Source organism: Mus caroli, unplaced genomic scaffold, assembly GCF_978045245.1.
Source record: "Mus caroli unplaced genomic scaffold, Mus_caroli_1 scaffold_13, whole genome shotgun sequence".
In the NCBI taxonomy this organism is placed as follows: Eukaryota; Metazoa; Chordata; class Mammalia; order Rodentia; family Muridae; genus Mus; species Mus caroli.
This window is the reverse complement of record NW_028227268.1, coordinates 12,567,034-12,580,496: the sequence shown is the minus strand read 5'-3', so window position 1 is coordinate 12,580,496 and position 13,463 is coordinate 12,567,034. Positions and strand designations below refer to the sequence as shown.

General features: G+C 48.0%; 1 protein-coding gene across 10 annotated transcripts in view; it reads left to right on the top strand.

Annotated features, from left to right (window-relative positions):
• The window catches only part of Arsg (arylsulfatase G), a 132,182-nt gene that overhangs the window by 108,451 nt on the left and 10,268 nt on the right, over positions 1-13,463 (top strand). For 9 of the 10 annotated variants that reach the window (XM_021176936.3, XM_029483074.2, XM_029483075.2 and 6 more), the window contains one exon: positions 8,830-8,950. The exons of the other annotated variant lie outside the window; for it this stretch is intronic. In XM_021176936.3, coding sequence (XP_021032595.1) covers positions 8,830-8,950 — 121 coding nt within the window. The remainder of the gene's footprint in view (positions 1-8,829; positions 8,951-13,463) is intronic. 10 annotated transcript variants of the gene reach the window in all.

The window sequence follows — 13,463 nt, the reverse complement described above, 5'->3', positions numbered from 1 at the left end:
CCCAAGAAAGAAGTACAGACACCGGAATGCCCTGGAGGCCAAGAAGCAGGCAGATGGCCCCAGTGGACGGAGAGGGAAAGAGTTAACAGTTAGGTGAGGACCTTGTCCAGCCTTGGGCAGCAGCTTTCAGTTGTTGTCACCAGGAATGTCAGGAGCATTATACGTGACATCTGTCCAATGTATTAATGCTGATCAATAAGGCCAATTTCTTATCTGTCTCAGAGAGTCTGGCTACAATGGGTCTCTGGGAATATTGCCACGAGAACTAAGGAATCCTGATTTATAGCTGGGACCCCTCACTAAGTCATTTAAAAAGTATTTGTTTATGTGCTTAGCATATGTGTGCCTGTGCAGGGGTGTGTGTGTGTGTGTGTGTGTGTGTGTAGAGAGAGAGAGAGGCCAGAGGTCAACCATTGGTATCATTCTTCGAAACCACCCACCTTGTGTTTTCCCCCATGACTTTATTTAATTTCTAAGATCTGTACATGCAAGAGTGTTTTGTCTATACGTGTTTTATGCTTACCGGCAGAATTTGATGGCATCAGATCTCCTGGAACTTGAAGTCACCCAAGCCATCATGTGGGTGCTGGGAACCAAACATAGGTCCTCTGTAAAAGCAGTGAGTGCTCTTAATCACTGAGACATTCCTGAGCTTCTCTTTGAGACAAGGTCTTATTACGATCAGGGGGATTAGTAATTTGGATAGGCCAGCAAGCCCCAGGGATACCCCTGTCTTTGCCTACCTGTCACTAAGGTTACAAGCGCATGCTTCATACCCAGCATTTTACATAAGTAGTGGGGATCGAACTCAGATCTTCATGCTTGTATGGCAAGCACTTTACCAACTGTGCTATCTCCTGAGCCCGACTTCTCACTGATTCAGATGGGTCATTCCTGTCTGGTTCTGCCCTCTATTCACCAAAACAGCACAACCTCCATAGAAACCCTTACTCGTGTACTCAGAACAATAGTGTGCCTGGTTGAGAGGTTCCCTGGCACCAACCTGACAGGTTCTGGCAGGAGAAAGAAACCGCCAACCAGAGGAAGGCAAGCATTCCCAGTGCCCTACAACATCTCCAGATCCAGTGGGAAGGAAGGGCTGAGACCGAAGCCAAGAGCAGGAGGGGTGAGCAGTTCTGACAGCCCAGGGTGGTAGGTATCACCCCTGCCAGACCCCAGTTCCCTCAAGGGTTGTGGGTCATCCCTGAGCTATCAGGAGGGGGCGGTGTGCAGTCCGTGGGAGCCAGCAGGTGTGATAACAACCACACAGCTTGGGATCCATGATGTCAGGCTGGCTGGAAGAGGGCCGGGAGGACTGCTTTTATAGATCTGACTGGGGTGTATCCAGACTGCTTATCAAGGGCTCTGGGCTGCACAGGCACAGACAACTCCATAGAGTCTTCAAAGCTTGGGGTTTCACTGCGGAAACATACTGAACTGTGTTTGTAGTTACCATCAATTCCTGTTCCACAGTAGGCTGTTGTCTTGTTGATCTTCAGAAGACAAGGATGGAGGCCATAGTTTAGTGACTAAAGAGAGTTCTTGGTATAGATAGGGTTTTCTTGAGGGCCTCTGATACTTTATCAGAAGAAAACTATCAGAGCATGCCAGCCACTCTTAGGATGGTTTGGGTGTGAAGATAGTCTGAACGGCAGCTGGTTCCTCTCTCACGTTAATCCATGTAAGGGAACACACGAATGGGTGGGGCTTCTTACTGCCTTTTCCCTGTGGCCCCCACAGGCCAGCACTGAGGGGAACATGATTTTGATTCATGTCCTAGAATGGAGTGCTCACATTTCACTGTGTGGGTCCCCGGGCTTATGGCGGTTTTAGTACTTTGTTCTTTGAGGATAGAGATCGTCCACAGCGGAGGTAATGTCTTCACGGCCACCTTCAGCTTCTATTGAAATGGCCCCAAGAAATTATGGCATCTTAAAAACAGTCAGGTTAATATAAATGTACTGTTGTGAATACAGAAAATGTTACAAACAGTGTGCAGGGGTGGGGGGTAGGGGCGGGAACAAGATGGCTTTGTCTACAAAGGTGACCCGAGTTCCATCCCTGGGTCCCACATGGTGGAAGTAGAGGATTGATTCTTCTGACCCTATGTGAACACTACGGCGCTGCTGTGTCCTCACACAGACACACACAAAAACAAACGAGTATAATACAAATTAAAATTTAAAAGGGTGTGCCGGAGAGTGTTTAGCACGAATCTCATTGGCTATCTTTTAGAGATACTCAGCATTAATATTCGGATGTGTGCCTAAGTGATATAATAGTATTTTAGAAAGATCTTGCACATGACTGCTCACCCCCACAAAGCCCAAAGACACAATTATCAAATAGAGATGACCCATACTTGTTCCTGGTTCTGACTGTGGGTGAAACATTGCTCTGGAGACCAGGGAGCAGTGATGAGCAAATCAGCTTGGGTGTTCTTTGTTTGTTTGTTTTTATGAGACAGGGTTTCTCTGCAGCCCTGGCTGTCCTGGAACTCACTCTGTAGACCAGGCTGGCCTCAAACTCAGAAATCCACCTGCCTCTGCCTACCGAGTGCTGAGATTAAAGGCATGCGCCAGTACTGCCCTGCTCAGCTTGGGTGTTCTTGATGTTAAGTTTCCCTCAGAAGAATGGCTTTGGGGGCAAAGTAGAAAAGGCACAATGGTTTTACCTTACAATTTTAGTTCAGGGTTTCTTGAATCATCATGTATATTTTGAGTCAAGTAACTCTTGGCTGTGACATGTGGGGTCTATTCTGTGCATTTGAGATATTTAGCACATTGCCAGGCCTCTTCCCGGTAACTGTTTGTGACAACCAAGGTATCTCCAGGCATTCCTGTGTCCCCTGAAAGGACAAAATGAACCTTAGGGAAATTTCTCTTAGTCTTATGAAGAAAGATGAAGGGTCTCTTCTGTGCTTGAGATGAGCATCTTCATCCCATTTCTCAATGGAGGACCATACCTAGCTCTGTACCTGAGATGAGCCTCTTCATCCCTGTTGTCGATGGAGGACCACACCTGGCTCTGTGCTTGAGATGAGCATCTCTATCTCTGTTGTCGATGGAGAACCACACCTGGCTCTGTGCTTGAGGTGAGCATCTTCATCCCATTTCTCAATGGCGGACCACACCTGGCTCTGTGCCTGAGATGAGCATCTTCATCCCTGTTGTCGATGGAGGACCACACCTGGCTTTGTGCCTGAGATGAACATCTTCATCCCTGTTGTTGGTGGAGGACTGACCACATATGTTTCTTGAGATGGACATTCCCCATCCCTGTTGTAGAATGAGCATCACATCTGGCAAGAACAGAGGCAAGCCAGAACTGACTGGGCCAATAATCTCATTAGAAAATCAGCTAGAGTTGCAGAGGAGCCCTGAGCTACCCTGGGGGCCGGGTGGTGGGTCTGCGGATATGAATAAGACAGTGGTTATATGGAAGGGGTAAAGGTCGGCAGACTCTGTCTTGTCTGCAGGCATAGAATTGGGTCCAGAGACAGAAGCTGTAAAGATCCCTTGTCTACAGCATGTCCTGTGGTACTCAACCATGCATCTCTCTTCAAGGCCTTCTGCTCCCTCCTGGCTGCGGTGAGGGTTGAGGGAGATGGGTCAGTGTCTCTTTCCAGCCTGCTGGGCTGATGTCCGTAAGAGGTATTCACCATTCGTGATCTGGTATTCTTGATACTCAAGTATCTCTGAAGTAGATGCTTTTTGCCTGTAAGAGCGATTCCAGGGTGGGGAGCTACTGAGATGGGCTGCCAGTCAAACGTGAACACGGGCTAGTCCCTGAAGCCTCTGCAGTGTGACTAAGACCAGGAAGGGGTGGAGACCTAGCTTTTTTCAGGGATAATGAGAGGGACTAAACAATGCAGAAAGAAAATTACAATTAAATGCTAAAAAAGAAACTGCTTCTGTATCCTTAAGACAGTTCTATTCCTCCACTGGAGGTGGCTCTCTTCCCAACTCTTCTATTCTAGGCATCTTTCTGTACTTATCTCCCAAGGAGAGAAGAGATGAGAGTCACTCCTTTATCCAGGTCCAACTATCCCCAACCCTTGCTCACACCCACAGTGACACACTTTCTCCAACAAGGCCACCCCTCCTCGAGCAAGGACATACCTCCTAATAGTGCCATTCCCTGGGCCAAGCATATTTAAACTACCACATCCTCTTCTCTCTACCCATCCATGTGTCAGATTTCCCCCTAGTACAACTGTGCTCAGCTTCTATGGAAACCCTCCCTCCTGTCCTCTCCCTGACACTCACCCAACATTGGAGCCCAGGGCTGTTGTACCAGAAGGAAGCCCCCATGTGACCCTTCAGTCCTTGCTCATGTAGCCTGGGGTACAGCAGGCAGAGCCTTCAGTACCCTCCTCACAGCCACCCAGTCAACTCCCTTTGATACCTTGTTTGGATAAGAGCCCTAACCGGTTGGATGGGTCCCCACCCCCTGGGAGGATCTGAAACAGAACGGTTGCTTGAATTTAGAACTCCAAAGCAGCCTGGGCAGCATAGCAAGATCTTATTTTAAAAACAAACAAAAAATGTTTCAAAAATGTACACATCTCCTATGAACAAATGTCAGAGAAACACGAAAAAGACAATAGTTTTGTAGGATGGAACAATGCGGAAGAGCGACTCCAGCTTACTCAAGGGTCACTTTGCCCACTCCCAGGCTAGCCTTTTGTGTCACCATGCAGAGGCCTCTGTCTCAGCTATCTCCTTTCGTGAGTGGGCCCTGCCTTCCTTTCCACTATCGGAGGGCTTGTGAAGTAGTGTTTGTGGGACAGAAACCATCTTATACATCAGACCCATGAAGGACAGTGCCAGAGCCCGTAAGATATTTACGTGAGGGGGCCAGGGATGTAGCTCAGTTGGTAGAGTGTTTGCCTAGCGCACACAAAGTCCAGGGTTCGATCCCCCAGCACTGCATATACAGGGTTTGGTGGTACAGTAATTTCAACACTAGAACCTAGCCTTGGATACGTGACAGTCTTGTCGCAAAATAAGAAAAAGAAAATACTTGGGGCTAGGGAGGTTTCTCAGTGGATAGAAATACTTACACAAGCATGGAACCTGAGTCTGAATCCCCAGAATCCACATCGGAATAGCCCAATGCATGCCTGTGACCCCGGTACTCTGAGGGATCACACACACACACACACATACACACACACACACACACACACACACACACACACCAAAGAAGAAAGGAAAAGTACTTTAAAGTAGGATAAAATAGCTTCTTTATATATTTGTCTTCACATCAATAGTTGTTTTGGATGGCGGTGTGTGTGTGTGTGTGTGTGTGTGGTGGGGGGAGGCAGTATGTGCATGTGAGTGCAGCTACCCACAGAGGTTGAAGTTATAGGAAGTTCTGAGCTGCCTAATGTGGGGCCTGGAAATCAAACTTAGGGCCTCTGCAAGAGCTGAGCTGTCTCTCCAACTCCTCTTTTTTTAAAGAAAAAAAAAAAAAAAGGACAGGAAACCCCATGAAAGCAAGGATAAAAAGCCAAGCATCCCAGTGAACGCATTGGAAGTGCAGGGTTGGTTTTGCAGGTTTGGGGTTTGGCTTTGTTGTTGTTGTTGTTTGCTTGTTCTATTTCTTCAAGGCTTCTGAGACTTCCAGGACCTGTTTCTTGGGTTAAGACTGAGGCCTGGAAAGCCATCAGCAGCCTCTGTAAGACAGATCTGCCCTCCATCAGCAGCCTCTGTAAAACAGATCTGCCCTCCAGGTTCACGTGCAGGAAAGCCCAGGTCTGTGTGTTGCATGGAGCATTTCCTGGTCACAGGCTAAGCTCAGGGGCTGGGCTCCTGCCATCCTCTGATGAGTGACTGACAGCCCAGGCATGCCCATGCTGGACTTGGCTCCCCTGAACAGTGAGAGTCACCAAACCTGTTGAGGAAGTTTTTTTGTGTGTGAGGCAGTTCTTCTTGAGTTCTGTGTAGATTAGAAACCTCTGAAGGGCATGCCACACTGACACACTGGGATTCCCTGGAGTGTTTAGATCTGGATTAGTACTGTGGTAAGATGCCAAACCTCGTGATGCAGAGGAGGAAAAGGACGGAAAAAGGAAAGTATGTAATTCATTCTGAAAGTCAATACAGAGTGTCCCAGACTTGCTGATTTGACCCGTCTGTGACGCTGATGTCTCCGAAGACCACAAAAGAAAGCCTACAGTCTACTACTTTGTGTGTGTGTGTGTGTGTGTGTGTGTGAGAGAGAGAGAGAGAGAGAGAGAGAGAGAGAGAGAGAGAAGAGATGGCTTATTGGTCAAGAGCCTTCTCTGAGCAATAAAGAAGACTGGGTTTTAGATCCCAGCACCTACGTAGCAAACTGGGCAGCCCATGCATCCCTGCAACCTCAGCTCAAGATGGGCAGGGTGAGACAGCATAAGAAAAATCAACAGGCCTTGCTGGCTTCGATCTAGCAGAGAAGATGCAAGCCCCAGGTTCAAGGAGAGACACTGCCTCAAAGGAATAACCAGTGACAGATAGAGGACATCCAATACCTTATTCCCGCTTCTGCATATGCATACAGGTGTGTAGGCATCCCCACATAGGTGTGCACACCACACTCAGGTGTGTAGGCATCCCCACATGGGTATGCACACCACACTCAGGTGTGTAGGCACCTCCACATGGGTGTGCACACCCTGCACAGGTGTATAGACACCTTCACATAGGTGTGCACAACCCACACAGGTGTGTAGGCACCTTCACATAGGTGTGCAAAACCCACACAGGTGTGTAGACACCTTCACATGGGTGTGCACACCCCACACAGGTGTGTAGACATCTCCACATAGGTGTGCACACCACACACAGGTGTGTAGACATCTCCACATAGGTGTGAACACCACACACAGGTATGTAGACATCTCCACATAGGTGTGTACACTGCACACATGTACTCATAACAAACAAATTAAAAATATCTATTGTGGTGCCTGTTTTTCTTTCTTATGGGTTTGATGCCGATGTCCCTCAGGGGTGCAATTTTGTGGGGTGTGTGTGTGTGTGTGTGTGTGTGTGTGTGTGTGAGAGAGAGAGAGAGAGAGAGAGAGAGAGAGACTGAGCTTGAACAGCCCTAAACCATCCCACCCCTTTCAGGCCGCACTGTAGACCTGCCTGTTTCCTGGTTTGTGGCAGGAACCTTGGACTCTGGACAGGTTTCCAGAGTGTTCTGTACTCTGTTGCACGCCGACTCCGCGTGCCTTGACTGCACACCAGTGTGGGATGCCAGTTCCTGGAGTGCCTATCTCAAGAGATAAGCTACCAGTTTTGTGAACTGTGAAAGCTACAGGCAAATAGAAACACTTTGTCCCGTAGTCAATGAGAAACTCTGCCTTAGGGTCGTAGGCAGCGCCCTGGAGAGAGGAAGGATGATCCTGAAGTCTGATGCTGTCCTGGTCTCTGGGTACCAGGACCTCTTCTCTGGGAAAGCCCAACCAGTGCCCGAATCCATGTGGGCCCAGCCCCCTGGTTCTGGCAAGTCCCACTGGCTGTCAGTTTCTTGGGCCCCTCTGCTCTTCCTGACGACCCACCCCCGTCTCATGATATGAGCACAGTAGATGTGTGGGAGGTATGCAGTGTGGTAAAGTTCCACGTGATTTTAAAACAACATCACAAGTCATACGCCTGCAATCTTAACCCTCATAACATGGAGACAAGATGCTGAGGAATTCAAGGCAAGTCTGAGTACGGGAAACTGCCCTAACAAACAACGTAGAAATGAATAAAATCACATTAGCAAGACCCACCGAAAATATGACTAGTGGGCGGGGCTTGGGAGATGGACCCTGGGGACAGTTCTTGCTTTGAGAGCCTGAAGATCTGCGTTTGGATCCCCAGTACCTGCGTACGAGGACACCAAGGCACACCTGTAACCCCAGTGCTGGAGGGAAAGAGATCTGGGGACTTCACTGTTCAGACAAGCTGAAATAGTGAGAGACCCTGTCTCAAAAGAAAGTGGGGGGGTGGGGGGGAGGGACATCTGATGGTGACCTCTGGCCTCCACACACAGGCACACATGGGCAAACGTTCACAGGCATATATCCTGCACACACACAAGTAAGAATTTGACTTTTTAATAAATTAATATTAATATTTTTAATATTAAAATTAATACCCTCAAGTGACAGACTAGTTATGTGGGTTTTTTTTTTTTGTATTTCTGTATGTCCTAAGGTGTTTTTTTTTTCCTACTAAAATATTCACTGTTTCGTAAAGAGGGGAGAAGAGTTAGAGGCAAGTGACAGACGTGAAGTGTTTCACACATCATAACTAAAATCGCACACACTTCATCTAAAGACGACATTTTCATGAGAGATACTCGGGTGATGAAAGATGAGCTGAGCGTTTTCTTGCAGCCACCCGCCACCCTGCCGCATGCTATTCCTGATAAGACAGTGGCCAGCTCTTAGTTTTGGGGGTTCAAAGGTGTGGCGCTGTTAGTAATTATCAGACAAACAGCCAGCAAGTGCCCGGCTTCGTCTTTGACGTATCTTCTCTGAGTGTTTTGTGCACACACACCCCTGTGTGTGGCAGCTATTGTTATTAAACCACATGTTTTACAGGATAGGAAACTGAGGCAGTAGATGTCACATAAATGGTACAACTGAATTTGAACCTATACGGCGTCTGGCCACATCCTGCCTCTTAGAGCAGAAATCTCAGAAAGAACTCCAAAGAGAAATAAACTGGGTGGGCTCTAGGAGAGGCAGCCTGCTTTTGTCCTGGTCTGGGGCAGGTAGGTTCGGGTCTTAGGAGGGCTGGGGAAAGAATTGGAAGAGTTGAGAAAGACTGTATCTTGTTCTTTCTGCAGCTTGCTAGACATCTTCCCCACCGTGATAGCTCTGGCAGGAGCTAGCTTGCCCCCAAACCGGAAATTTGATGGACGGGATGTCTCTGAGGTGCTCTTTGGCAAGTCACAGATGGGGCACAGGGTAAGTGGAGGAAGCTTGTGTCTGGACTGTGTCTCACGTCTCACGCCTGCTACTTTGATACAAATGACCACCCTCAGAAGGTGCATGCCAGTGGCTGGTGAAGGGCAAAAATCCCAGTGATGAATTTCAGAGACGAACTACATCCAACAATTCAGTCTGTTAGTCCAGATTTGTATTTATAATCAACATTTTGGTTTACTGTAGGGATATGAGTATTATCTCTAAGGCTTAATTTTATTCTTCTGTCCGCGTTCAGTTTTCTGGCATAATTTGGGCACTCAGTATATTTTTGTTGGATAAGATTCCTGTCCAGTTCTAGGCTCTTCTGGAATGTAAACTCTTTGGGGGGGGGGCAAGGATCCCATTTGCTGGGTTTAGGTTTTAGTTCTCATGTACCTAACAGCATCTGTACTTAGCCAGCACCCAGTGCATGAAAAATGAATGAACAAATGAATGAAGAATGAATGAATGAATGTCAGTAGGGTCTCCCTCCATATTCCCAACATACTCCCAGCTCTCGGGGGGCTCAGGACACACTTTGCATCTTGTTGTTTTGCTGTTGTTTACTTGTTTACTTTCAAAAGATGCTCTTGCCACAGGCTGACCCTGACTCCTGATAGCCTCGGCCCTTTGAGTGCTAGGATTGCAGATACGTGCCACCATAGCTGTCTGCCTGTTTCTGAATCAACAGCCCCCCCCTCCCCAGCAATGACTTTGGGCCTCTATCTTTCCAGCATCACCTCCTCGCTGTCCCCTCCTCAGAGTGCTCTGAAGTACCAAATTAGCAGCCAGGAAATGTCAGTCCTCTTGGGCTTTACCTGTCACTTCCCTGCGTTTTCCTAAAAGGACGAGGAAGTCAGAGAAAGAAGGAGGAGATCAGAGACTCCCCAAACCCCTAGTAAGGCGCAGTGAGCAACCAGCTCCCCCATTGGAAACCTATGCTTCAGAAGGTCTGTTTAAGTCTTTGAGGGGTCACACGGGAGAAATGTGCTCATGGCTACTGTTGCTGGTAATTACTAAATACCTCCCCGGTCAGCCAGAACCTGGGCCTTGAGTAGACCACTACACTCTTGCACACATTGATGAAGTTCTTAGGGCTTGTCAGACTAGACCAGAATAGTCCTCTGAAGGGTTCTTGGGTTCACCCCAGAATGCCTGTCTCTGTAGAACACTGTATTGTCCAGGCCTGGTCATTCTGAGAAGCACAAAACAGGAAGACTGTTTCCGCCTTCAGCTGGAAGTCAGTAGCATACGATGCTGGCAGTATTAGCCAAGACTCCTCTGGAGAGGTGCTCCTGAGTGTTTATTGCCATGGCTACTGATAGAGTAATTGGGGTCACCAGGAAGTGATCTTGACATTGTCAGGCCTCCCGTGGACGCCAGCTCCTTCATGGGCTAACTTCCGTTCCCGGACAGAGCCTTGTCTTCCTTTAGCATCCGATTTGCGTAGAGTCACTGGGTTAGGTCCAGGAATTAGGTGAGAGAAACAGACACAAGTCCTGACACCTTCGAGAAACCTACATTGTATTGGTGACCTAGTTCAAGTGGGAGCTTGTTTACTTCCTTATCACACCCTATGACCTAGCGAGAGGCAGCCAGCTTGCTGCCTACAGAGAGCTTCCGATGCTATCTTCAAAAGTAATCCCATGTGGGTTTGGTGCACAGCCTCACGCCGGCTTCTTCTAGTGTGCATGTGACCTCCAGATAAGACCCCTTTGGAATTTAAGAATAGGACTTGTTGATGGCCACAGATTTGAGTTTGGTCCTTTCCGGTCAACCTAAACTGTTGAAATGAAGAGACTGAATTGTCTTGGGTTTATAATAGTTTTAGAGGAAGCCAGGAGATCAAAACAAATGATTTTTATAAATATGCACACATCCATCCATCTCTCTATAGAGTACATATGTATCTCTTTAAAATGTTTATTTTTATGTTCATTGTGTATGGCTGAGTGTATGTGTGTGTGTGTGTGCTATATGTATACAGTGCCCACGGTCAACAAAGACATGTGATCCTCCGAGAGTGGAATTACATACAGTTTCTAACCTCAGTATGGGTGCTGGGAACCAAACCCAGGTCCTCTGTAAGAGCAGGCGTTGACTGTTCTCAACCATTGAGCCATCTTTTCCACCCATGTACCACCTCTTAATCAATGCAGTTTGTATCCACCCACAGACGTATTGATGGTTGGCACAAACTACTATGTAGATGCCTTTCAACAGCTGGCTTATCTATATTGCAAGGATAGCCCAGAGATGAAGAGAGAAGCAGCTTAGAACCACATATCTTCATCCATCTCCCAGGGCCATGGGATGAAAAGGCTTAAAAGAAAATCACTAGCTACTAGTTTTCATATCCATGTCCTCATTCCCTCCCTCTAGGAAGGTTGTGTCTGTGATGTTCCAAGCCCACAGTAGCTGCATGCTTTGCATATTCTAACCCCTTGTATCTGACACCAGCGGGCATATGAGTGGGGCAGTGAGAGGAACCATGAAGAGAGAGGGCTGAGAGCCTGAGAGGGGAAGGGTATGTATTCTAGGACCTAGTGATCCACTTTCTATTCTATTCTTGATTCCAAGATGGAAGCTGAAGGTGGTGACATCATGGGTGGGAGAGTCATGTTCTTCATGACCAGGTTCAAATATTGTCAACGAAGGGACAGTTTCCTCATGATGTCTGCAACTACATAGAACACTCCAACATGGGGCAGCTGTGGGCTAATTCGGCACTCCAGAGGCCATTGCATCAAGGAAACACGAATACCCATCACTTCTCTTAGGGAGGCACCTAGTGGTGAAAAATGATTGACACCCCTCCCCCATCCCTGCTTTGAAGGTGTGCAGGCCCCTTCCTGATGGGGTGGAGGGGAACACCTCTGGGAACAATACTGCCCAGGGTGACGCTCCAGTGCTTATCAAAACAACGAAAGTGTAGCAAGGCAGACTAGCACATAGGAAAGAGAGGGAGCCAAGAATTCTGTGCGAGTTTGTAGAAGATAAAATCAGCCAGCTTTGAACTGTGGAGCAGACATCTGGAGAGGAAGTGCCTTCAGCCGTGATTGCGTGTCAGCTTGCCAGTGTTCTTCCTATGTTGATGTAAACAAGAAAGCTGTCATTAGTCTGCTCAAAGTGGGGTGGCTTATATGAGTGTCTCAGAACCCACCCCCAACTCTAAGCGTAGGCCATCCCAGTTTTCCTTCCTAGGTTCTGGAAATTTCTGCTAATGTCACTTGTCCTTTGAATGTGGCAGGCTCTCCTTAGGGAGTTTCTATTGCTGAGCACCCAAAGGGTACCCATGGTTTGAAGAGCTCAACCTTGACTGTGGTTTTTTTTGGGGGGGTCTGAACATATCACAAGTGGGGGGGGGGTCTGAACATATCACAAGTGGGGGATACAGAATGGTCCATGTCCTCCCCGTCCCCCCTACCTTTGCCTTTATCAAGGAAAAAAAAAAAAAAAGGAGTGTCAGGTGTGGCTTTCTGGAATGGAAGGAGTGAGGTTTTCAGTAATGACTTCCTTTCTTGTTTAGAGGAAGCCTGCTGGGGGTGTTTGGAGGGTTGATGGAACGGGCAGCAGCAGGTGTTGGGGAGCCCTGCCCAGGGCGGCATCCTCTCAGGGTACTGAAGCTGGGGGTGGAAGGTGGGGTGGGCAGCTGCTTCCCACTCCAACAGATGTTTCTCGTTATTTTTTTCCCCCAAGCCCCACGGAATCTTTGAATCATGTAAATGTCTTCCCAGCAATATAGATGGACATGATTCATAGCAGGGTAGTCTCATGCCTCCATCCCAAACCCACCAACCTACCAAGGATGCTGGCCGTCTATTTCCTACCAACTCTTCCCCTGGGGACCTCTGAATTAGGTATTTCCACTCTTTAGGGAAGTTCTTTCACGTCTGACTGAATCAGGAAAGGTTTCCTCAGCAGTTCCGTAGGACTGAGTCATAGGCGGCTGCGTTCAGGCTAGGCTTGTATTGGAGCTGTAGGGCAGGGGAAGAGTGTTTGCCTAGCCTGTGTGTGGGCCTGAGTTCGATTCCCTGTACTGCAATAAAAGGTTCAGAGGTGAAGCTGTGCTTAGTGCTGGAGAAATCTTACGTTTCTTACGGCAGGCGTTCTTGCTGAAGAGAGAGAGAGTCTACTGGAGGCTGTAGAAGCTAGATTTTACAGAGATCTTCAGGTGGGCTTCATTGCAAGCCCCAGGATATATGGAAGCCATCTTTGTCGGCAGTTTGCTTTCTGCCCCTTGAGGGGCAGGTGCACATAGGACTCCTGGGTGCATGACCTGGGCAGCCACAAGACACTCAGCTGAGAGAAGGGCCTGAGAGTTGTTTAAAGCACTTCTGTGGCCGGGTTGGAATTTTAAATTTGTCAAATTAAAAAAAGCGCTGACACACAACCCCCTCTGCAGGTTCCAGAGCCGGCACTGAGCCTACAGTGTGACTGACTTAGCCAGTGAGGTCTTGCAGACACACAGAGTTGTCGCTCATCCTCCTTCTTCAGTACTATTTCACAGTGG